The sequence below is a fragment of the Marmota flaviventris genome, chromosome 9 (assembly GCF_047511675.1).
Source record: "Marmota flaviventris isolate mMarFla1 chromosome 9, mMarFla1.hap1, whole genome shotgun sequence".
NCBI classification, from domain to species: Eukaryota; Metazoa; Chordata; class Mammalia; order Rodentia; family Sciuridae; genus Marmota; species Marmota flaviventris.
The window spans coordinates 102145555-102170983 of record NC_092506.1 but is presented as its reverse complement, the minus strand read 5'-3'; the positions used below and the strand labels follow the sequence as shown (position 1 = coordinate 102170983).

The window sequence follows — 25429 nt, the reverse complement described above, 5'->3', positions numbered from 1 at the left end:
ACGGGTGTGGAGTACCACCCTCTCCCAACTGGGGTTGGGTCGAGTTGGATTGGTTTTTTTAAGACAGAGTCTCACTACATTGCCCAAGTTGGGCCTCAAATTCCTGAGCTCAAGTGATCTTCCCAGGTAGCTGGGACTTGAGGGTGTGCACCATCACACCTGGTTTCTTTTTTTTTTTTTTTTTTTTTTTTTTTTTGTTCTTTTTAGTTATACATGACAGTAGAATCTGATGCTTGCTAGCAAAGTGACCTTGAGCAAATCGCTTTCCTGGGCAAGCTCAGTTTCTCCATATGTAAAGGGAAGGGTGGGTCAGTGTGGATGACCTATACTGTGCCATTTAGCAGAGCCATACAGGGAATTTCAAACCTTCCCATTGTCCCATGTTCAAAACAGTGAAAAAGAAACAGGTAAGATTAATGGAAATAGAATATTAACTCAATCTCTCTAAAATATTAAAATGTAAAAGATATTAATGAGACAGTTTACATTCTTTTTCTCTTTTCCCACATTTTAAAAATCCGGTGTCTAACACGTGCAGTGCAATCGGAGCAGCTAGGATTCCAGAGCCCCAAACTCACATTTGGCTGGAGAGCAGGTCTTGGTGCAGGTGCAATGACCCTGTGAAACAGTCTAGCCAGTGACATCTTCAGCCAGGAGCTTGGTGCCCACAGACACATCTGATGCTTTCCCTGGACAGGAGCAAGCAGGAGAGCCTTGTGGGGGTGGCTGTGCAACCAGGCTTCTTGCCCGTGGTCGCGTGGCAGGCATTCTACATGTATACACTCGTTTCATCCTCACCACTGCTTTGTGGGGTGCAGAGGTGAACTTGTGAGGTGCAGAGGTGGACTTGTGGAGTGCAGAGGTGGACTTAAATGTGACAGAGGCCACATAGTTGGTGCCGACAGAGCTAGAACTTTCAGATCTGCTGGCCCCAAGCTCTTCCAGCTCTTCTGCAGAGCCTGCCCCCCTGAGCTAGTCCGGAGCTACAGGGCGGTAAGGATTGCCTGGGCAGCTCGTAAAGAGAGGGTGGGAGCCTGCCCCAGGCTCCAAGTAGGGTTGTTTACAGGACTAAGGGACAAAGGATCTCTCAGGACCCTGCTGTCTCTCTCTATCCACATGTCTGTCTCTGAACAACCCTGAGAGGAAAGATAAATTCCCTGAACTGGTACTAACATGTGTGAATACACAAGTTGTGCACTGCTCAAAGATCCACATCCTACAGGTGAGTGGGATCTGAAATCTGGTTTCCATTGGCCAAGTTGTGTCTCCTGGCACCAGGCTGCATCTACCAAGAGGGACCTTTATGCTTCCCACACAGGCCCTAGAGGTTGCTGCAGGCTGAGCTCGGAAAGCAGAACAGAGGGGCAAGTTTCTCACTCTGGTGCAGAGCTGTGAAGCCCTCCAGCAGGGAAAGATTCTTCCTTCCCCTGCCCTTTCTCAGAGGCTGACCCCTGCTGAGGTGTGGCCCTCGCTCCACCCTCCTCTCTCTCTCTCTCTCTCTCTCTCTCTCTCTCTCTCTCTCTCTCTCTCTCTCACACACACACACACACACACACACACTGCTCCACAGTCATTCCAGGAACAGGATTCTCCTCCCCAGAACAGGACAGCCTCAGGACCTAACCAACCCAGGGGTCAGATCCCAGGCCTTGGATCGCTCCTTGTAGGAAGAACAGAAACAGCCCTGTGCCTCCCCCCACGCCCCAGCATCTCCATCCTCCAGTGAAAATGGAGGCATCTGCAATGCGAGGCCTGACTTGTTGACGTAAAACCTCACTCTATATTCCACCCAGGTTTATACGAGTGAATTATGCAAATCTTTGATGGAAAAATATTCCTCCGCACATCCTTGAGAGTGTAAAACCTTAGTCAATAATTCATACTCGGATGTCTCTGACTGCAGGCTTTTTCTTCATTATAACTTGCACCTCGTTATTTGTCTTTCGCGTTTTATTGTATATCTTAGTGTAATGCTGTGCATTATAAAATTTATCTGCTTCATTATTTGATGAGCCGGGGCTAGGGAATATGCTGGGACCTGGGGCCAAGGCCAGCCTCAACATCCAATCCCGCTTGACAAGACAGCAGAGGGGGTGGCTGTCTGCATGGCATGACTTCAGGGAGCCAGAAAGGTCATCCCCCGGCACCTGTTCCAAATGTCCCCCTTATCCCCTGGCTGCTGTCGCAGGTCAGATCCTTCCAGTCCTGTGGCTTCCTTCCTTTCTCCAAAGACTTATTTGTCCATAAAAATCAGATGTCCCTGGAGAGTCGGCTAGGAAGAACTTTGTCTGAGAAGGGCTTTAAAACTGGAGAGAGAAATCCTGAGAATACTGGGAAGAAAAGGGCAGCCACCGAGACAGAGCCAAGACATGGTGCCAGGAAATAGGGGCAGAGCACCAGCTCTGAGCAGAGAGAAGACAGAGCCCCTTTTGCTCCATTGCACAAGCAGACCAGCGACGGGGCTGTGGTGACAGGTCTCTGCTCTGTAGAACCCGTGTGAGGAGGGCTCCTCTGCTGAATGTGGGGGTGGGAGGTGTCTGGGTTTGGCGGCCTAGGACGTGTTTCTGGATCACCCTCCCAGGACAAGAGCTACTGAGCACCTGCACTCTGAGCGGCAAGTTTTCCCAGAAAGGTGGTGAGGAAAAAGAAGCCCAAGGATCACCCCCTGTCGCATCAGACCGCTCACTTTCTGGGCCTGCCCTAGAGATGGAGTGCCAGGCCTCTGTCCTTCTCATCTCAGGTCCCCAGGTGTGCGTGGTGCCCTTCGGCCAACTGCCATTCCTGACTCGGCCACTGGTTCGTTGCCTGTTCTCACCCTGAAATGTGACTCCCTGCCACCAAAGGCCATCCTCCTCCTGTTCAGTGACTCCCAAACCCAGCACAGGCCCTGGCACATAGTAGGTCTCCATGTATGCTTGTGAGACAGATGGATAGTGCCTTCCCAGATGCCCCCAGTCAAGAGAATTTCTCCTGAGCTGGGTGAGCGCTCATCACATGCCTCCAATGTGCACGCTGCCCCAGGCATTGGGTCTACCTTCAGGAGGCAAGGACCCTGACTCATTGTCACATGTATCCCCAAGGCCTGCAAGTTGTCTCGTGATGGCCTAAGAGCTCAGTGCATGTTGGTTGAGTTGCACAGAGGAAAGGGGACAGGACTCTGAGTGCTCCTGTCCTGTCTCCCCTGTCCCTCCCCTCCTCCTGTGGCTGGCCAGGTGCTCAGGCCCAGAGGAGGGACCAGTGGTTGACAAATGTCCTGTCAGGGCTTTGGGAGGAGTGGATGACCAGCCTGGGTGGTTTTTTGGCGACTTTCTCAGGACATGGGTCAGGGTGGGGTGAAGCTGAGACCCTGTTAGTGTCGCTGAGGGTTGTCGGTTGCGGTGGTGCCGTTCAAGGGCTTACCGTGGAATTTTGTTGGAAAGCTCAGGATGGAAATAAAGAAGCTTTAGCTGTACAGACAAATGGAGACCCCAGGTTCAGAGCAGGGGTCTTGACCTGGTCCAGAGACCGCCCACAATTTGATTTGGTGAGACTGGCGAATTTGAGTTGGGGGTGGGGAGAGCACATCTTCTATTCTCTGGCCTCTAAGTGAAATTTAGTATTTCCTGCCATTGCAAACATAACCACAACCCACAGCAGTACAGTATGTGTGACTGTCACCAGTAGAAATCCACAGATATTTTCACATCAGATCGCATTTGTTGCAGACATCTCAAAATATCACTTGTGCTCATCTCTAGCACAAAAGCTCAGTAAAATAAGACAGTAACTATAAGACCTACTGGTAGATCTTTTTTCATGAGTAATAGAGAAGCATGAATATGTGATATACAATATCCAAAGTCTGCTTTTTAATGTTTTTAATATTTACATAACCATATTTCTGTAATAACCAGTTTCCCTTTTAATTCTATGTATGTTGTGCATGTAAAATAATTTTGAAACCAAGTCAACTGACATCACCAGAGGGGTCCAGGGAATGTAAGAAGTCCTGGTGAGGAGGGAGCTATGCATCCCAGACATGGAAGCAAGAGTGACCAGGGACAGGCAAACAGGCTCCCCTACAGGGCTCTCACATTCTCAGACCTTCTCCAGGGGCCTGGGGATGGGGCAGTGTGGGCGGGTCTTCTGCAATACGTGCACCTCCCCCGGGATTGCTCCTGAGACCCTCATAGTGCCATGCACCTCTTTCCCTCCCCAGTCCCAGCCATGATCACCTCCCACCCCAATACCACCATCGCCATCAAGGGCCACTCCAAGGAGCTGAACTGTACCGCGCGTGGCGAGCGGCCAATCATCATCCGCTGGGAGAAAGGGGACACTGTCATTGACCCCGACAGAGTCATGCGCTATGCCATAGCCACCAAGGACAATGGCGATGAGGTTGTCTCCACGTTGAAGGTGAGCGCCCAGCCCCAGCCCCAAGGACCCTGACTCTCTGAAAGTGGGGAGCCCACCAGGTCAAATCTGTATCCAGAGGAGGTAAATGGGGAGTCTGGGAGCCCTTCCCTACACCAAAATGTACCTAGCCGTTCCTGCCTATTTCTAGTCCCACCCAGGAATCTCTACCTCGGATCTCACCACATCCCTTTCTAACAATCCCTCAGCCATCAGCTATGTGGGTTCTTCAGCCCTCCTTTCTGGAACCACTGGGCTCCCCTTCCTCTCCTAGGACCCTTGACCTTTTCCTCCCTGCATGGACCCCTCCACACTCCCTATCTTGGAACATTCTGGGAAGAGAAGCCCTTGACAGAGCCCCTCGTGGGTCCCCCTCCCAGAACAAGATATCCTTTGCTGATACCCCTGGAGTGGCCCCCTTCAGTTGCTGGACTCTAAAAGGCTCTCCCCATTTCCTCCCTCTCCTGCCCCTGCGGGCCATCTCCCAGCTCAAGCCAGCTGACCGTGGGGACTCTGTGTTCTTCAGTTGCCACGCCATCAACTCGTACGGGGAGGACAGGGGCTTGATCCAGCTCACCGTGCAAGGTGCTTTCCCTGCCCACCTTCCTGACACATGTCTGCTCCCTAGGGGCCAGCAACCTGCAGCCAAGTCCACCTCAGAGAGCAGGGGGCAGCCAGGCATGGTGGCGCACTCCTATAATCCCAGCAGCTCAGAAGGCTGAGGCAGGAGGATTGTGAGTTCAAAAGCCAGGCTCAGCTACTTAGTAAGGCCTTAAGCAACTCAGCGAGACTTTATCTCTGAATAAAATATAGAAAGGGCCGGGGATGTGGCTCAGTGGTTAAGCCCCCTGGGTTCAATCCCCAGTACCAAGGAAAAAAGAAAAGCAGGGAGCATCTCCAGCACCATGGTGGGGGATGACAGGAAATGGCCTTTGTGGGAAAGCTTCCTGCCCCACCCCTCCAGCCCAAAGTAGGGAGATAGGACCTTTGCAAGCACCTCAGAAGCACCCACTTATTTGCAAGGGCTGCAGCCCCTACAGAATCGATGGGTTCCTGGTTCCAGGAGGGGTTTGGGGACCTGGTTCCTGGGAACATGCCCCTAGAGGAAGTGCAGGAAGGAAAATTCAAGTTAGAAAAGTTGGGAGCTCTGCATGGGGTGGGGGATGAGGGCAGCAGCCCTCAGCTCTGAGGAATCCCTGAAAAAGGGTCTGCCCTTTCCCAGGCCGAGGCAAAGAGGCCTCAAGGCAGGAGACCAAACCTGGCTTCTCAGCCTCTGAGCCCAGCTGCTGGCCTCCCCCAGCTCCAGGGTCCCTGGTTAGACCACTAACGACATCACACCCAGGCGGAATCTGGAGGCCAAGCTCCTGCTGCCATCCTCACTTCTGTCCCTTCCCTGCTGCACTCCAGAGCCCCCTGACCCCCCTGAGCTGGAGATCCGGGAGGTGAAGGCCCGGAGCATGAACCTGCGATGGACCCAGCGATTCGATGGGAACAGCATCATTACAGGCTTTGACATTGAATACAAGAACAAATCAGGTAGGTGCCCAGTCAGGGAGCATAGCCTACCATGGCCCCATGTTACACACCCTGCCTCTACCCCTCTGGTGGGACAGCCCCTGGCAAGTGGCCACCTAAGGCAGATACACCAGCACCGTCCAGTGCACAAGTACCTATGGTCTCTGAAGGGAGGGACACTTATCAGTCTAGAAACCCCAGGCACAGACCACAGAACCCCCAGGCGATGGGGAAGTTGTCTCCAGGGAAACACTCTCAAGGATGAGCTAATTTAAAACAATTTAAAAGTACTAGGCCAAGGCTGTGGGCTGTGTCTTTGGGGCGTAAGGTTTGCCAGGTCACCTGGGTACTCCTGGTTTTGGGTGATGAGGGTGATTGGAGGTCAGAAAGCAGGTCCTTCCTAAGAACGGGTCATGGGGATCTATAAGTCTCTGGAAATGCTTGGATCTAAGTTTCCTGCTCCCAGAACTCTTCTAGAACCCTCTCTCAGGCCCAGCTGGCTCTATGGGGTACAGGGGGGCAGTCATTCCGCGTCTGGAGAAACCATGGTGGGTCCCACTGTCGGGAGGCAGGAAAGGCAAGGCAGTGCCTCAGAGGGCACCTGTGTGGCTTCAAGGTAGGAGAAAAAAGCCCTTCTCATTCTGGATCTTTGTATACATTTTTGAACTCAAAACAACTAGTCCATGTTAACTTCTCAAAATAATTTTAAAAGGGAACACAGGAAGAGTCTGTAGAGCCCATCCTCCCTTGTCCCCCCCAACCCGCCTGCCAACTCCCACTCATCTATTGGTTCTTAGCTTTGAGCTCAACCCCTCCCCCTCTGCTCCTCCCCCATGCTGCCCTGCTGCCCACTCCCCCTCCACTGACCCCTTAATATGTGGGAAACTTTCCTGGGGCTCTGCTCAGCAGGGTGCACTGAGAACATCACACATCTGGGGAGAAATACAGAGGAGAGGCAGCCGGGCAAGACCTATTCTCACATGTCTCTCCCTCTGGTTCCCCCAAGGAAGAGGAACTGCCATCGCCCACCCCAGAGCAAGGAGTGGCAGGAGGGACAAGCAGGGAGGGGGTGTGGAAAGCTCAGTGGCACACTCCCCCTCCCACAATGGCTTTGCACCATTAAAGGAAAAACTCACAGGATACCAAGCCCTGCAAAGGCGGCTAGTCTTTTCCTCTACCTTGGAGCCCAGTCTGCTCCAGAACAGCCCACCCAGATGGGCGTCTGTCACATCCTGGCATTTAGGAGCAGGGGTCCATGAGAACTGCAGCGTATTGCCATTGGATGCAGGCAGAGGCCACAGGCACGGCTCAGCTTCCCCATCTGCAGAGTGGGAGCAGAATGTCTCCTCACGAGGCTGCTTGGGAATTAAAGAGAAAGAGTGAGCCTTTAATAAATGTGAGTTCTTCTCTCCCTTCTAATTCAAATACCTCATGCGGCAATTTAGAGTCCTGTGGGACTTGCAGACTGAAATATATGTCTGCCAGTCAGCCACATGTACCGAGTGCCAATATATTTTTTTTTGCAGAATCATGCACCAGACATGTGGCAGGGAAAGGAAAAGAAATAGGAGAAAGAATATTGCCCTTGGAGCACATGATGAAGTTGGAGGGAGAACACACACTGCGCACACACACGCACACACTTTCAGAACCATTACACAGCACTATTCCATCAAGCCAAACACACCACAACCATATTACGTGAAACCTGCAGAAGGTATCCAAGGGAACAGAAGGATGACTCAAAGGAAGGAGGAGGTGCGGGTGCGGGTGTGTGGCGCGTCTGCGACTCCCTGCACCTGTGGAAGGAGACTCATCTCCAGAACCAAAGCCTTGGCTTGACCAAGTGAGCTGTGTGACCTCCAGCAAGTGCTCAACATCTTCAGGCATCTCTTTACTTATAAAACAGAGACAGGGACACTTCATTGGCACGATGGTTGTGAGGATGAGAGTGATGTCCTATGTAGAAATGCCTGGCACGGAACCTGGCCCATCGGAACCTTCCCTGTGTTCTGGTTGTGTGCCTCCATCCCCCTCCCACTCTGCCTCCTGCCCCCCGACCACGCCCATCCTGGATCCTGACCCCCTCTCTGCCCTCCCCGTGCTTTTGCTGGGTTTTCTGCTACGTTGCTCATTGTGCTAATTTTCCAAGGGAAATTACCAAGTCTGCCCTTTCTAAGCCATCCCACTCATGCTGACTTCTGCAGGCCCCAGGCAGCAGAGTAATAATACATGAATGCTGAATGATAAATAGCACCGTCCACACAAATCTATCAGATGGCGCTGTGCAGATTTAAAATGCAGACACTACATTTTGCCCCTATTTGCCAAGCAAGGAGCAGGGGTGTGTTGTCTGAGGATGGCCCTCCAAACCCAGAAGGCTGGCTTGGGGGCTCTTCTGGCCCTGGTTCCGGGAGCCAGCTTGGTGTGGCATGTCATTGTGTAGGAACTGGAGTGTGGCCGGTGCTGGGATGCTATGAGCTGCTGTTGTGACCCAGGGAACCTGTCTCTGGGCTGCAGAGAGATTGCCACAGGGGGCTCAGAACCATGGTGCAAGGAGAAAATCAGAGATGCAGAATGGATTTGTTTCCTCAGCTCAGGCAGCTAAATGCTCCAGATGTGGCTTTCTTCCAAGATGCTCCCCCTCTACAGCGAATGTGTTTCCTGAAAATCCAGGCTCCGGGTCCCCTCTCAGCAAGCAGCCCACAGAGCAGAAGGCGCTGACATCTCCCCAGCCACATCCTTAGTTTTTAAGAAGAATATTTTGCATCATAAACCCTTTGATGAAGAAAGAGAGAGAGAACCCTTAATGAAATATGTTAATTTGGGAAAGCCAGGCTCATATGAAAGGGAATATTAAAAGAGACGATATTCACCAGAGCCAGCTCAGTACCCTGAGAGAGCTGGAGAGGAAAGAGAAGAAGATAGGGCCCCCAGTTCAGCTCTTCAGAGTCAGGGAGATGGCAGTGATCAAGTAAGGAAAATCAGCAAGAGCCCTCCAGATTTGACTCCGATGCATAGCCTGGAAGGGTTGTGGGGAGAGAGTTGTTTTCTGCCAACATCAAAGAAGATTTGGGCCTACAAGGGCAATTCCACCTACAAACTACTGGTAAAAGCAGGAGAGGAGAAAAGGAGCCGCTCCTCAGCTCCCCCCACCTCCCTGTGATTGGCAGTGAGTGAGGCAAAAGGCAAGGGGTGTCCAGTGTGACTACAACATGCAGAGGAACTCCACGTTCAAAATAAAGGACAAGGGGCTGGGGTTGTGGCTCAGCAGTAGAGCGCGTGCCTCACATATGTGAAGCACTGGGTTCTATCCTCAGGACCACATAAAAATAAATAAACAAAATAAAGGTATTGTGTCCATCTACAATATATATATATATATATATATATATATATATATATATATATATATATATATATTTTTTTTTTTTTTTTAAAGTAAAGGACAAAAAAAGTAACTGATTTAAACCAACAACATGTAAAGTGCCCAGCACTTGCAAGGATAGGACCAACATTTTAGACCCAGTTCCTGCCTTCAGGGAGCTTAGCTTGTCCTTGGGCAGTGGTCACAGGAACAGTGAGGAGTCCTAGGAAGAGGATACTGTGAACAAAGAGGGCTTTAAATTCTGTAAAGTTCAGAGAAGAAGAGTGATGAGGTGGGAAGGGGCACCTGAGCCACTTGCTGCAGAGCTTCCAAAATGTCACAGAATGTTGCTTCATCCTAACAGCAAGGGGAAAGGACTGAAGGGTTTTATGCGAGGGGTGGGCATTGTCAGCTTGGGTTTTGAGAGGACTTCTCTCAGCGCCAGGGTGGAGTGCTTGCCCCGGGAGTGGAGCTCCGCCATGTTTGCAGAATGAATAATGGCTGCAGTTGTCCAAAACAGATGGACGGGAAGGGGGCATAGAGTGGACGCTGGGAGGCTGGCAAGGAGGCCATTTCCCTGATCCACATGAGGGAGGATGTGACTTGGCCACATCTCAAGAGGGATGAGTTGGATAGAGTATGTTCGAGAGTTACATGGGTCACAAAGGTCATTGGGCGTGATAGCAAGGAAGAGAGAGGGAAGAGTCAAGAATAACACCTCCCTCTGGCACGCAGGACAGAACGTGGCACCATCCCAAGCCAGGAAAGAGATGGGCTGACCAGATATATGGTCAAGAGCTATGTCCTGGACATGTTGAGTTTGAGGTGCCTTTGAAGCCCCTAAGGGGTCAAGTTAAATAGTGGGCTATAAGAGGCTGGAGTTCAAAGGAGAAGCCAGGGATGGACAGTGGCCAGGGAGCTATAGAAGCATGTGTGGGAAATGTGATGGACACTAGGGAAGAGGTGAGGATGGAACCTGGAAGAACCCTCACCAGCCATGACAGAGGAGGTGCAGCTGCCAAGGGACAGAGAAAAACCGACCCAGGATAAGTAAAAAATCAGAGAGCTTTATTAGGAAACCAAGGGAAGACTGTTTCAAGATAAAGGGAGACACACAAGTGACAGCTGAGAGGCCAAATGGGAAGTGGGGTTTGGTGACGCAGAGGTCACCTATGCCCCTTGGAGACACAGCATTGACGTCATAGGAGGGTGTGAGGTGTAAACGGCGAACATTTAAATTGTCCATCCCCCGTCCCTCTGCTGCCTGGTAAATGTTACTGCCTCTTCTCCTCAGCCCCCATGAGTCTCCTCCCTCCGCCCGCACTCATCAAAAATGAATGCACTGACTTCTGATCACTCTCGCACTCCTCTAAACACGGGCAAATCAAATGTGATTTGTGAGCTGGCACCAGCTCCCAGGATGCCACAGAGAGAAATGAGCACCTGCCTCCACATTGCTAGTCCGTATCATCCCGAACCAAAGAGGTGCCCGCAGCAGGTAGGAGACTGCATATTTGCAATTCTGGCTTAACCTGTCAGCCACAGAGTGACTCTCTGGGTGGCTGGGGTGTTTTTAAAAGACAAGAAGAAAATAATTTGTTTTCGAGCATCAGCAGCCTGCCATTTTGTTCCTTTGGCTCATGCAACCAAAGAATTAAATGCAAAACTACAGATGGGAGCTGGGCCTGTGCCCTTCACAGATGTCAAGCCTGTGCAGCTGAGAGCCGTGTTTCAAAAAGCATCAAGACCTCGGTTAACCAGAATTGGTGGTGGGGGCGGATATTACTCTCCTGTTTTATCAGCGTTCAAAAACTTCTTTTTAAAAATATCTGTCTAGGGCTGGGGATGTGGCTCAAGCGGTAACGCACTCACCTGGCATGCGCAGGGCACTGGGTTCGATCCTCAGCACCACATAAAAATAAAATAAAGATGTTGTGTCCGCCGAAAACTGAAAAATAATATTTAAAAAATTCTCTCTCTCTCTCTCTCTCTCTCTCTCTCTCTCTCTTTAAAAAAAAAATCTGTCTAGAAGGTGCTAGCTTCCTTCACTGGATTAGGAATTAAACTACAGTGATTACAATTTAATCTTTTCTATTGAGAATTTTTCAGGGTACTGCACTGTGGATTTAAAAGGTGTAGAAAATTAGACTAAATAGTGACATCCAGACATGCCCTGGAAACATATTTAAGCCCTACTATCAACTTTTTTCCTTGTGCTTTATTTTTTTATTATTCTTTTTTTTTTCTTTTCTTTCCTTTTGAAAATCAAGTGCCCAAAGAGGCATCTGGTTAAGAATTTTGATCTGGGAAGGCCCTAGCTGAGCCATCATGGAGACTGTAGCCCCTTCTCGTTTTCCCCTGGAATCCCCTGGTAGGTGTGTAGCAAGCATATATTGAATGAATGACTGGGATTCCTCTGGAGATGCAGGATGTTTACAGTCACGGGATCCCTGAGTGGCACTTATCTGGTATTTTCCACGTTCTACAATTTTGCTAAACATTAGCCCTGGAATGGACTGCCAGTCCCCTTGGATGAATCATGAACATGTTAATCCCTTTGTTAGTCCCTGATCCGAAACACTCAGTGATCTTTCCTTTATCGCTGGTGCAGGAAAGAGGGTGAGGTTGGGGCTGGGGATTTCTGTTTTATCCCCTCCAACCCTGACATATAACACTCAAGACTGTAGCCTCACAAACACACAAGGAAGCACACAAAGAGAAGCAGGAAGGGGGACAGGATGTGGTTTCCTTCCTCTGCACAAGGCAGTTGAGAGGATGGGATGTCTCTCAGGTGAAACTGAGAGGCCCAGGAAGAAAAGCTCTGGGCAATCAGATTCTCAGGGATCAGAGCAAATGGTGATCTTGGCAGGGACCTTGAGAAACATCTTGTCAGACCCTGTCTGAGGTTTAGCTCACGAGCTGGCCAGTGCCAGAAGAGAGTCTGGCTTCTCCCGATATGGAGCCTCCTGGGACAGACCCCTTCTACTCCCTGGGGAGTTAAGGCCTGTGTCCCCCTCTGCAGTCCATGTGAGCCAGAATCCAAGTTGAGACTGGGATGGGCTGATGCTTGAGGCTGGGGAGGGGTCCTGAAGTTTGCCTGGCAGTGCTTGGAAATGGGTGTCTTCTCTACAGATTCCTGGGACTTCAAGCAGTCGACACGCAACATCTCCCCCACCATCAATCAGGCCAACATCGTGGACCTGCACCCAGCGTCCGTGTACAGCATTCGCATGTACTCCTTCAACAAGATTGGCCGCAGCGAGCCAAGCAAGGAGCTCACCGTCAGCACCGAGGAGGCTGGTGAGCACCTTATCCTGCCTCCCCTGCCCATAGTTTTGGGGATCAGGGACACCAGGGGCCCCCACCAACCTTGTCCATTGGCAGTGGGCATGTGATAGGAAGAAGGGAAAAAAGAAGCTAGGCGTGGTGGTATACACCTGTAATCCCAGCTACTCAAGAGGCTGAGGCAGTAGGATCACAAGTTCAAAGACAGCTTGGGCAACTTAGGGAGACCCTGTCTCATAATAAAAAATAAAAAGAGCTAGGGATTGGCTGGGGTTGTGGCTTCATGGTAGAGCACTTGACTAGCATGTGCGAGGTCCTGGGTATAATCCCCAGTAACAGAAAGAAAGGGAAAAAATGGTGGAGAGAGATCCCAGCCTTATCCCTTGGAATAATTGGTGTCTTATTTTATCTGTTTCATTTTCCGGGTGCAGCTCTAGATGTTGCTTTGGGGAGCTGTCCATGGTTCTGTCCCCACTCCCCTGGCCCCAGTCTATGTGGAAAAGACAGATGTTCTGCACCTGCAGAGGATGTAGGGGTCCTAGTCCCCTAGATCATTTTCTGTGGCCTTTGTCATGAAGTTTTAATAAAAAATTAAACAAAATATCTCTTGCTATATATTCTTTCATTTGTTATTGTGGAACAAAATTAATGCAGAAAAGCTCATAAAACATATATGTGCACTGTGACAAATGACCATAAAGTAAAACAGCATCACCAGTACTAGCAGCATGAGGAGCTCGTGAGCTTCTCCTTCCTCCCAATGCTCCTCCAGCTCAGGAAGGTGTGAGGAAGGGTACAGACCCTGCTCTGCCAAGACTAGACTCATAATTTTGCTTTGTCTACACCCCCAGCTCCTGATGGGCCCCCCATGGATGTCACCTTGCAGCCAGTGACCTCACAGAGCATCCAAGTGACCTGGAAGGTGAGTGAAACACCATCTTGTCTCTTACCTGCTTGATCCAGGACTGAAACCCCAGCAGGCTTGCTAGTCTCTAGTTTCATATAATGTCCACGCCTTTTTTTTTTCACTAAACACAGTGAATTTGGGGGAGCAGGAAGGTAGCTTTAGGACCTAGGAGGGTAAAGAGCAGGTCCCCCCACCAATCCCCACTCCCACCACCCCTGGCTCTCTGGTGGAGAGCCATGCCTAGAGTGGGGTGAAGAACTCAGCAAAGCCAGGGAGGTGGGGAAAGAGTTCTCCCCCATGCTGGCCCATCCTCAAACCCCATGTTTGAGGAAAAGGGGTAGCAATTGGATGTGATTTGGTGCCAAGTTTCCCCTCTATAACAACAGGATGAATAACTGCCCTGCCTCTGTGGCTAGGGAAGTGGCAGGGAGAAGACACCAGTGTGTGCTGCAGCCATTTCTAAGGGGCTGAGACCTGTAAGATCTAGGGCTGGCTGAAACATCTGTCACTCAAGGAAACCTTAGAAGAGACTCCACAGCTGGGCAGGGACAAAGGAAGAACCAAGAGGTGCTTCCCTGGGAAGCTCTGGCCCTATCACCTATTTCTGCATGTGCACAGATAGGTCAGCAACCCCATGGCTTCCCAGTCCACTGTGTCTTCCAGTCCCCAAGCACTTGCTCTTACACAGAATTGCCTGACGTCTTCCTGCCACTGTGGGGTGACCAGAGGAAGTATTTTCATCCCCATCCATCAGAGGAGGCCACGGGCTCAGATGCGAGGTGACTTGCCTGTGGCTGTTCAAGTAGAGACAGTGTATATACTCACACGTAGTTTGGAACCCCCACCCCATCTCCCCACTGTAGCCCACCACAGAGAGTTCTGGAACAGAGAGCCTTTCTTAGAGCCCATCTTTGCTCTTCTTAAAGCAGTCCCGTCTCAACAGTGGGCCTTGGAGGTAATCTCATCTTCTTGGGGGTAGGGGGCAGTAGTCCAAGGTCACTGTCTGACTTTAACTACTGATAGGAAATCCAGGTATAGTAGTCCTTCTTTTCAGGAGGGTAGGCTTGGGAGTGGGAGAGTCAGAAGGCCTCGTGATTCTCCCCTGAAAAGATAAGGCATACACACGTGGTGCTTGCATACATGGGTGCAAAGCAGCAGCAGCAACAGGCTTGTTCCCTCCCCCGCTAGAGGAGTGGCCAGGAGGACAATACACAGGGAGAAACTGGGTCATTGGACCTTCCTGAGGACCCTGGGAAATCCCTGGAGCCATGGTTCCCCTCTAGATTCAGATCTGGGCTTCAGGGCTTTTCTTAGAAACTGAGGTGAAGCCCGGAATCCAGTCCCCCAGTCTCCTCTGCATCCTGGCTCTGGGCCCACCTCTTGGGAAGGCGCTGAGAGAGCTGAGACGTGGGGGTAGGGAACGAATAGCTACGTAAAACACTGAGACATTTGGCTATAACGCTCTGACCCAAAGGTCGATAAAAATTTAGAATCAGATTTATTTCTCCAAAGTCTCATAATGAAAAATAAAATTGATTAGAAAGTTAGAACTTCAGAATGAACCAGCTGGTCAATAAATTTTGGGACTGACTTCTCAGGGAATTTTTTTTTTTAACACCAAGAAACAGATTAATGAAAAATAAAGATTCACTTGAAAGATAAGTCACTTCATTTTAAGACTCTTTCCACGAGATGGATCACCCCTGCTTTATGACATAAATTTGCAATCAGCCCTATTGATTTCTTAATGTTTCAGAGAAATATTGTTAAGATTGATTTAAATCCTGAGTGTCGTGTTTAGGAGGTAGGGAGATAGGGAAGAAGAAAGAGAAAGAGGGACAAAGGAGGAGAAAGAGAAAAGGGGGGAGGGAGGGAGGAAGGATCTGCGGAGGTCTGTATAAATGTGTGTGTGTGTGTGTGTCCATGTGCACACATTCGTCAGGGTTGTCTGAATGCCTGTCCAAGATCTCTGTAGGTCTATGCTGATGAAGTAGTGTGTATAGTTGTACATGGTGGCACAGATAGTCCTGGGTAGGTAGGCCTGTGTGTCGTTGTGTAGTGATGTTGATGATCTCAAATGTGTGTTAGTATGGATATGCATACTGCAATATGAGTGTGTGTTAGCATGAAGACCAGGGCATAGGGCTCTTCAAGATGCGATTGTGCCTCTAATACGTGTGTGTACACACACACAGGCATAACCTGAGCAGCTACAAGACCCAAATGCAAAAATGTGCCCAATTACACACTAGCACGCAGGATTGCCCAAGTGCAGAGAAACCTTCTTCAGGCAAAACAGAAAGTCAAGTCAATTAAACACACACACACACACACACACACACACCTATTTAGTGAGTTCAAAACAATTATGTTAAATTAAAAATGTCATTTTATTGTGTTAACAATGAGGCTAAAAATGCAGTTCATTTAAAACATTCATCAAATTTAAAAAAACACAGTAGGGCAGTTTTACTAACTTAATTGTTTTTGATCTATTTTTTAGTACAATAAAAGGTAGGGTTTGGGGGGGCTGGAGTTGTAGCTCAGCAGTAGAGCACTTGCCTAGCATGTGTGAGGCACTGGGTTTGATTCTCAGCACCACATATAAATAAGTAAACGAAATAAAGACCTATCAACAACTAAAAAACGTTTTTTAAAAAGGTGGGGTTTCAAATTAACTTCATTGTCTTGAAAACCCTGATTCAAGCTGCTTTTGTATTACTGGAGTAGCTTTTCTGTCTTAATTTATAGGTGGGCAGGCTCGGTTGTGAAGGGATCCAGTTCTGGATTCAGTGCGTCCAGCTGTGACTAGGTGTGTGGACTGGGATGCAGGCACATCTGTAGGTGTGTGTTCCTGGCTCTGGACACGAGTAGATACGCTGGCGTGTGCGTGCGTGGGTGGCCATGTGTGAGACTGTCATGTGTCAGTGAGGACCTGTGTCAAGTTTTCCCTCAGGGTGTCTGTGTTTGCGTTGTGTGCAGCTGAGGCTGTGTAAGGACCTGAGCTGGGGAAGGCCGTGCTGCTGGGCGTTCTCTGGGTCCGGCCCTCAGATCAGCCCTTCATTCCCACCAGTCCCCACAGAGCTCCGTGTCCACACCACTCTGCCCCTCCATCTCGGGGCTGCCCTCCGGCCTTGGTCCTCATTGCACAGCAGCCTCTGGCTGGCGTGCCTAGGGCAGTCCTGCCTTAGTGTCCCTAGAGGGCCTGGGTCAAGCACTCTTTGGGGGCTTTTTTTTTTTTTAGTCAAATGCATATGAAATTTACAGCTTCCTGTAGGAGAGAGCAGCTCAGGGACAGGCAGCACAGTCAGCCTTGTGCAGTCAGCCCCTCCACCTGCATCCAGAACTTGTTCATCACCCCACTGAACCTCTGTACCCATGAACTCCCCTTGTCCGCTCCTCCCAGCCTCTGGAAACCTCTATTCTATTTTCCATCTCTACAAACACGCCTCTTCTAAATACCTCTGTAGATGGAACTGTACGGTATTTGTTCCTTTGTGTCTGTCTTATTTCCCTAGACGTCCAGTTCCACCCCTGTTGTAACATAGGTGAGAATTCCATTCCTTTCGTGGGTAATTTCCCCCTGCATGGACACACTATGTTTTGTTCATCTGTCGCTGTACCAGTGGACCCCTGGGTTGTCCCATCTTTCGGCTACTGTGAATGATGCTGCTGTAAAGCTGGGTGTGCAAGCTCTTGTTGGAGCCCCTGCGTTCAGTTCTTTTGAATCTACCAGGATTGCATGGTCATATGGTAGCTCTGTGCTTCAACTTTAGAGGAACCGCCAAACTCTCTTAACAGTGGCTACACCATCTGACATCCCCACCAGCAATTACAAGGTTCCAATGTCTCCACCTCCTCTCCAGTGTTTTTTTAAATTATTTTTATTTTTTTTACAATGGTCATCCTAGTAGGTGTGAACTGGGATCTCAGAACTTTCTATTTTTTTTCTTTTTCATTTCTTTTCATTTTGGCAGTACTGGAAATTGAACCCAGGACCTTACACATGCTAGGCAAGTGCTACCACTGAGCCACATTCACATCCACATAGGGTCTCACTCAGTTGCCCAGGCTGACCTTGGGCTTGTGATCCTCCTGCCTCAGCCTTCCAAATAGCTGGGATTACTGGCAAACATCACCATTTTCTTCTATTTAAATTCATTGCTTACCTCCCTTCCCCTATAGCTCTGATTCTCCCAGGCCCTGATCCATGCCAAATGATATCCCTATCCATTCATTCATTCATTCATTCAATAAATCCACATTGGGGGCTTCTCTGTGCTAGGCCCCTCAACACTGAGATACAACAGTAAACAAAGCGGTCACACTCCTCATCCTCGGGCAGTAACGTTCCACTGGGGCAGACAGTCAAACACTTACGTAAGAACTACAGAATGTCAGGTGTGCCATGGAGGAAAATAAACCAGGGAAGAAAAATCAGGCGTGCTGGACAGAGGCTGGGAGCACTCCAGCTAAGGAACTAAGGACGCCTCAGGCAGGAGGAGCCACTTCAGAGGGGAGGGGACCAGTGTGCAGATAGATATTCAAGGGTGTTCCCTCCAGGATGGGAGCGAGGCTGATGTGAGCAGCGAAGAGGCCAGAACGCTGTGGCATAGAACCAAGGGTCTGAGGGGCCCGGGCTCAGGTCACGGAGGGCCCCGTAGGACCAGGGCTTTCACTCTGAGACAGACAGGAGCCTTAAAGGGTGGGGCACAGAGGAACATGACCTGACTGGTCTGATGAGTGTCATCTCAGAGATCGCTGTGTCTTCGTCCCTGACCCTGCCCATGCTCACAGGCACCCAAGAAGGAGCTGCAGAATGGCGTCATCCGGGGCTACCAGATCGGCTACAGAGAGAACAGCCCTGGCAGCAATGGGCAGTACAGCATCGTGGAGATGAAGGCCACAGGCGACAGCGAGGTCTACACCCTAGACAACCTCAAGAAGTTCGCCCAATATGGGGTGGTGGTCCAGGCCTTCAACCGGGCCGGCACGGGGCCCTCTTCCAGCGAGATCAACGCCACCACCCTGGAGGATGGTGAGGGCAGGAGCGTGGGGGGGTGAGATCCCGGCCCAGGCCCAGCCAGGGCTGCCAGTGAGAGGACCCACCTTGGACCCGTGGGTGACACAGGCTCCCCCATCTCCTCTGGCTCATCAGCCCCTGAAAGGACACTGCAGCGCACCAGCCTCGGTCCAGCTTCCAGCAGGGAGTGGGCAGGCCCCTCTTCCTCCCTGCTGATGCCTGCCCCTCGGCCTACCTGTGCACCTACCAGCCTGTGGAGGCTTGTCTCTGCATCTGTCTTTCCATCCCCATGTTTCCCTCTTTCTTTCCAGTGCCCTGGCTCCTCTCTCTGACCAAGCTCTTCCCTCCACATCCCAGGTCCTGTTTCTCCTTCTCAACAGCTTTTGGGGGAAAGGGCAAAGCCAAGTCACCATTGTCTTCTAGGCTGGAATCTGTTCCCATCTGGTTTGTTTGTTTGTTTGTTGTTTTAGGTAGCTTTTTCGTTTTGTTTTTTGTTTGGTGTATTTTTTTTTGTTTGTTTGTTTTGTTTTGTTTTTGTTGTTACTGAGGATTGAACCCAGAGGTACTTAATCACTGAGCCACATCCCAGCCCTTTAATTAGAGACAGGATCTCATTGAGTTGCTTAAGGCCTCACTAAGTTGCTGAGGCTGGGATTACAGGTGTCTACCACCACGCCCCGCTGTTCTCATCTGTTTTGAGCAAGCGAAATGCGACAATAGAGTTAAAGAAATCCTACTGTTCGCATGGCAGAGGATTTAGAGCTCAGTTTTTAAAACATAATTCTCTGATGGCTTCATAGAACCCACTGATTAGCAAATTAAGAGACCCCATTGCTCCAGGGAAAGAGGATTTGGAGGTAGCCAGAACATGCCCTCTGTCTAAGCACAAAGAGGGCACCTGCAGGTCCCTAAGCCTGCACCAGGTCAAAACAGGAGATGTGGCCTTGATGCCCCAGAGAGGGGACCAGATGAACTCAGGTCCCAAAGAGCAGAATAAAGAAACAGAGTGTTTTCCTAAGCTTTCTTCTCAATGCCCCCAACCAAAACTAGGGTGGCGGAGTAAACCCATTGTGGAGTCCCAGCCTGCCCATCTGCCCCTGGTGCAGGGAGGAGACCAACTCCTGAAGAGCACAATGCCACTGCCCCATGGCCCAGCAGAATAGGCGCACTCCAGCATTAGAGAGCCATTCCTGTGCCCCCTCCTACCTCATCCTCTGTAAATATAGCCCTCTTGGCGGGAGGAAGCACGAGGTCAGAAACACCTAGAGTGCGTAGGCTCATACCAGCATTTATTATCTGGGCTACAAGTTGGAATTATCTGGGAGCTTTCAAAACACTGATGCCCAGGCTTCATCCCCAAAGAGTCTCATCTCTTACTCTGTAGAACAAGCTAGGCTTTGAGACCTATCCAACCTCAGCAGTCCCAGGGAACTGGGCACCTGAGAAGAAAGGAGACCACAAAGGAGAGGAAAGACACACAGAAGAGAAGTGCAGAGAGCCCATGGGAGGAAAGCCATGCTGGGGTCAGCCCCCCAGGCCTTCCACCTCGAGGTGCTGCCCCAGGCCTGGCTACACTAGCTTGTCACCTCTTGGTCCCAGTAGCATTCTTCCTTACAGTGGTTCCCAAGCCTCACCTCCATCAGAATGCCCTGGAGGTCTGGTGAACAGATGGCTGGACCCACCCCTGCCAGAGGCCCCTGCAGCAGGTCTGAGGAGGCACGGTAACTGGCATTTCTAGTAAGTTTCCTCAGAGCTCTGCTGCTGCTGGGCCACGCAGCACCTGTGAGAACCACAGCTGGGTCACTATCCACCAAGGGCCGTCAGAGCCTGCGGAGTCTAAGTGCTTTGCCCAGGTGACCTATCCAGTGAACAACAGCCCCACTCAAATCCAGGCCTGACCCCGAGTCTGCATTCTTTCTGCTTCACCCTGTCCCCAAGCAAGGCTGGGAGCAGAAACAAGTGATTTGGGTACAACATGCTCCATGAAGTTTTGTCCAGGGGACCGTGCCCCAAACCCAAGCCAGCCACCCAACCTAACTAAGCCCTGGAACCCTCACGGGGCCAGGTCACTGTCTCTGCTCAATACCACATCCCTGACCCCAGAGACCCCTGGAGTTTCCAACAGGGAGGGATCAGCTCGACTTCAGAGTCCTTTTCAAAACAGAGGAGGAGAGGGGGGAAGAAAGTTTCCAGCAGGATTTGCTCAGCAGTTTTTCATACTTAATTAAGGCCCTCGTTAGCCTGTCAGATCCTGATCGTTTCCTGGCAATATTAGCACTCCTCCTGGGGTATTCAAGGGCCCCTGCCTTAGCAAGAGTGTCTTTTCCATAATTATATTACCTTCATTTTGTTCGAACGGGCGATCTGTATTAGTTTATTACACTGGGTCCCTAATTACATGGTGCTTATATTTTTACACCTAAGTAATATGAAACAATAATCATTCTCAAAGAGGATCGTTAGGATGATGTATTATCATTTAAATGCTCATAAAAATTAGAGTTGCCTCTTGTGGGGCAACGGGATCTAATTACCTTCCCTCTAGCCTGGGCCTCCTTTCTCCCATTCACACCAGAGCAGCCTCGTCTTTCCCTTTGTCCCCGGCTCCTAGAAGCCGGCAGAAAGTGCCGCCCACGTTCTCCTTAGCCAAGGTGGGCCTTGAGGCCCAGTGCACCCACCATCTGCCATCCAGAAAGGGCAAGTGGCACCAGGCCAACCCAGGGCTGGGAATGTAGGTTACACGAAGACGGAGCTCATAGAGGGAGAGGGTTAAGGGCAGGGGGCCACCCGAGCAGGTCTCAGAGAATGGTGCCCATCTTTCCAAGCATGATGGCATTTTTTTGTGCAGGGTCAGGGCAAAGGGGTAAAGGTCCCAGAGGTCTTTGGGAACTCTTCTTCCTGGCACCAGGGTTATTTAAGACCCCTTTTCCTTTTTTGCCTCCCCTTCAATTGGCACAAGGACACTGAGTCCCTAGGCCAGGCCATGGCTGGACAGTGGACACGGAGGGGCCAGCAGCTATCAGATGACTAAATGACAAATACCTCTGGGGCCATCTCAGTGGTCTTCCAGATTCTGTCCCCTGGTCGTGGTGATCCACTGGTAAATTACCAGGGATTCTGGCAGAATTCAGCACCTTCACCAGGAGTTAGCCAAAGCCAGGAGCATGTTGACCTAGGAGCAAGGAGCCACATCCATAAAGATGTCTGACTACTCCAATCTCCAGCAAAAACTGAGTTCCCAGTCTGGTCTTCCTGCTCATGAGTGAGGAGGTCCCTCTGCTTGTCTAATTGCATGTTCCTTTGATCTGGCAGCAGGACCTGGCCTGGGACATGTATGTTTTGCTGACGTGTATGTCACACCCCTGACTGACTGGACCCTTGCTTCTCCCCACCCTGTGCAGTGCCCAGCCAGCCCCCGGAGAATGTCCGGGCCCTGTCCATCACCTCTGACGTGGCTGTCATCTCCTGGTCAGAGCCTCCACGCAGCACCCTCAATGGTGTCCTCAAAGGCTATCGGGTCATCTTCTGGTCACTCTATGTTGATGGAGGTGAGTCTGATGGGACTGAGGCTGAGTCTCAGGACAGTAGACACAAGTACCAGGCTGTGGCATGTCAAGTGGAAGTACAGCTTCCCTCTGCACCACAAGTGGAGGCCACAGGGGCATCTTGGTTATGGGGCCAGGAGATAGTATGAGAGAGGCTCGGGGCCACTGGCACATGTCCACATTATCCTGGGGCCAGAGCCAGGGGCAGGGTGGTGGGTGGTGGTACCCATGGTCTCTGGGCAGGGAAGACACCCTGCCAACCCTAGACAACGGTGTGTGGGGTGTTTGGAGCATGAGAAGGGCACATTTGCTTTTTTTTTTTTAATATATATTTTTTAGTTGTAGATAGACAAACACCTTTATTTTTTATTTATTTTTATGTAGTGCTGAGAATCGAACCCAGTGCCTCATGCATGCAAGGCAAGCTCTCTACCACTTAGCCACAACCCCAGCCCAATTTGCTTTTCTTTATATAAGGCCTTTATAGTCACATCAGCAAGGGTCACCGCAAGGAATAAGTGTCACGCTCTGGGGCAACTGAAGAATTTTATGAAGGGCTCCTTTTAGTGGAGTGGAGAGGAAGTGAGCAGGGGGCTAGCATTCGTAGGAAGCCATTGCCACCTTAGACCAAAGAGGTGAGAGACGCAGCGGGGTTACCAGAACCCAGGGGAGCCTCCCCCAGCCAAACCCAGCCGGAGCCAGGCAGCCAGCCCCGTGTGTGGCCTATGCAGGGGAGCCATCTAGGCCCCCAAAAGTGCAGGATGGCACATACTGTGGAGCAAGGGGAGGAGTGGCAGGTGGGGAAAACCCAGATGATGGCCCAGCCACCGAGGTAGCTCCCTTCCCCCGGGGTGCACTGTGCCAACGGGTTTGTGTAGCCCACACAGACACACCAGCCTGCTGCCTGCTGGTACAGACAAAGCCTCTCAGGGTTCAGGAAGTTCCTAGTCCACACAAGCCAGAGGCCAGTATCCCAAACTATGCTCTACAGGCCTTGCCCACGCGACAGCACGAGGCCTGGAAGGCACTGAGCCTTCTGCCTCCCGGCTCCCTGCGTCCTGCTCTCCTTTTCCAGAGGACTTGGGAATCCAGCTCATGGCTATCCGTCCAGGATTACCACCATCCCCTTCCCCACCTGAATGCTACTCTGCCCAGACATACCACCAGTAGGAAGTGACCTCCCCCTTCGCTTGTCTCCTATGAAAGCTCAGAGGCCTCTGGCCCAGGGATTGGTCCCTAAGTTCTGGGCTGTGAGACACCAGGCTGCACTGCTCAGAATGTGTCCCTACCACATTCCTGTTTGGGCTGAGCCATGTAAGGGGTGGATGTTCATTTTCCAGAACTTGCTCTCTTTTGTCTAAGGTGGCAGCCTCCCCCAGCACAGCCCTTAAGGATTTGACCTCGTTAAGGTCCAGGACCACCTGGACTATTGGCCACGCTGCCCACTTCCTGAGTCTTTCTCTGGCCACAGTCCAAGACTGGCTACTCTGCCTCCTGTGACCAAGCCTCTGAGGTCCCTCCTGCAATGACTGGGGTCCCCTCATGCTGGGCATGGCATTCTCACCCTCTGGGCCCTGGCAGATGACTGCCCTCCCCTGCCCAGGCTTTCTGCCTCGGGGCTTTGCCTGCATCAGTCACCAGATAGTGCTGAGAGTTGGTGTGCAGTTGTTCATCTCATGAAGGCCTGTCCTCAGCCAGTGTCTGTGCCTGTCTTTAAGAAAACCCAATAGTAGCAGTGAGGGGCTCAGGAGCCCACCTCTCTTCCTCAGCTATGACCCTGGCCCTCCCATGGGACCCTGGCCCTCCCATGAGATCCTGGCCCTATGCCCTTCTTTAGAGTCTCTGAGAAGTTCCTTGGCAGAGTCAGGATGACAGGGCCTCACTGAGCCTGACAAATGACCCAGCCCTTTCTGCCGGAGGCTGTCAGCCCCCCAGGCTGCCCAGGTTTTCTGTGCAGGCTTTTTGCAGGGAAGGCCTGGCTGTGTGTCCTCGATGGTAGGGAGAAAGCAGGTGGGTCACATAGCCCCTTACTCTGAGTGACCAGAGTGTTGGCCCAGGAGCAATCAGAGGCCAAGGAGGCAGTCATCCTTCATCTGCAGGTTGACACGCTGTGTAGGGAGAACTGAGAGCCCAACGAGGGTCTGGGTCAACAAAGAGGAAATGGGTGTGAGGTGGGGTTGCAAGATATGCCAGGCCTCTGGGTGCAAGAAGGGACACACTTCAGGAAGAGATGGAGGGATAGAGGGATTCTAAAGGGTGAAAATCGAGTTGAAGTTGGCAAGGTCATCTGGAGCCTGGGGCCAGGCCATTCTATGTGGTTCACCCTGATTGTCCACTGAGGCAGAGACATGACCTGCAGGCAGTGGCCCAAATATGCTCCCAGGTACTCTGAGGTAGTTCTGGCCCCCACAGAGGCCAAGGTCAGAGCCCACGCTGACAGAGGGGCTGCAGCAAGGACCTTGGCAGGGTGGGGCTGCCCATGCTCAGAGGCCCCTTGTCCCCACAGAGTGGGGTGAGATGCAGAACATCACCACGACGCGGGAACGGGTGGAGCTACGGGGCATGGAGAAGTTCACCAACTACAGCGTCCAGGTGCTGGCCTACACGCAGGCTGGGGACGGTGTGCGCAGCAGCGTGCTCTACATCCAGACCAAGGAAGACGGTGAGTCCAGGCCTGGAGCTGCCCACAGCTCACCCAGGCTGCACCCCAGGGGCAAGGTAAGAGCAGGGCGCCAGCCTTCCTCCTGTCCCTTAGAGCCATTACAGGGTGGCTTGGAGGACTTGGGTCCTGCTTTGAAAGGACATCACTGACCATAGATCATGTCTTCTCCATGGACCGATGCATGAACATCCAAGTTCCCCGACCCACCTTCTGAAGCACCGAGTTACCCTCCAGATAAACTTTCCCCCTCATACCCCCAACCCCAAGGACATATGAGAGAGGCTCTGCTCCCCTCTGAGGTGTAGCCTGGTTTCCTCTAAATATACTAGTAGAGGGTGGCGCAGGGGTCAGGAGCACCACCCAGCACACCCTGAGCTGGAGACCTGGCTGTCACCCCAGCATGAGCCAGGCCCGGGACCCGCAAAGAGGAGAATGGGGTGTGCCTCCATCTGGAACTGAGACCTCACAGCCCTTCCTCATGGGGTGGAACTAAGGGAAATCCAGAGACAGGAAGCCAAAGTCAAGGGTAGAGTGACCAAGTAAGGGCAAGGGAAAGGAAAGGGTGAGGAGAAGGGCCAGACCTCCACCCAGGGTCAGGAGCCGCACCCCTCCAGGGGCCACTGTTTGAATGGGAGGTACATTTGTACCTGGCACGAAACCCCAGGCTCCTGCTTCCAGCCATCTGCTTTCTTCCCCACTCCACTGGCCACAACACTAGGGGTTTCTTTTT

General features: G+C 51.3%; 1 protein-coding gene across 1 annotated transcript in view; it reads left to right on the top strand.

Moving 5' to 3' along the window:
* The window catches only part of Dscaml1 (DS cell adhesion molecule like 1), a 301271-nt gene that overhangs the window by 251902 nt on the left and 23940 nt on the right, over positions 1–25429 (top strand). Inside the window, exons 10-17 of the mRNA XM_027930592.2 lie at positions 4199–4398; positions 4884–4980; positions 5803–5931; positions 12410–12577; positions 13414–13484; positions 18267–18507; positions 21894–22040; positions 24544–24699. Of these exons, the coding sequence (XP_027786393.2) occupies positions 4199–4398; positions 4884–4980; positions 5803–5931; positions 12410–12577; positions 13414–13484; positions 18267–18507; positions 21894–22040; positions 24544–24699 (1209 nt within the window). The remainder of the gene's footprint in view (positions 1–4198; positions 4399–4883; positions 4981–5802; positions 5932–12409; positions 12578–13413; positions 13485–18266; positions 18508–21893; positions 22041–24543; positions 24700–25429) is intronic.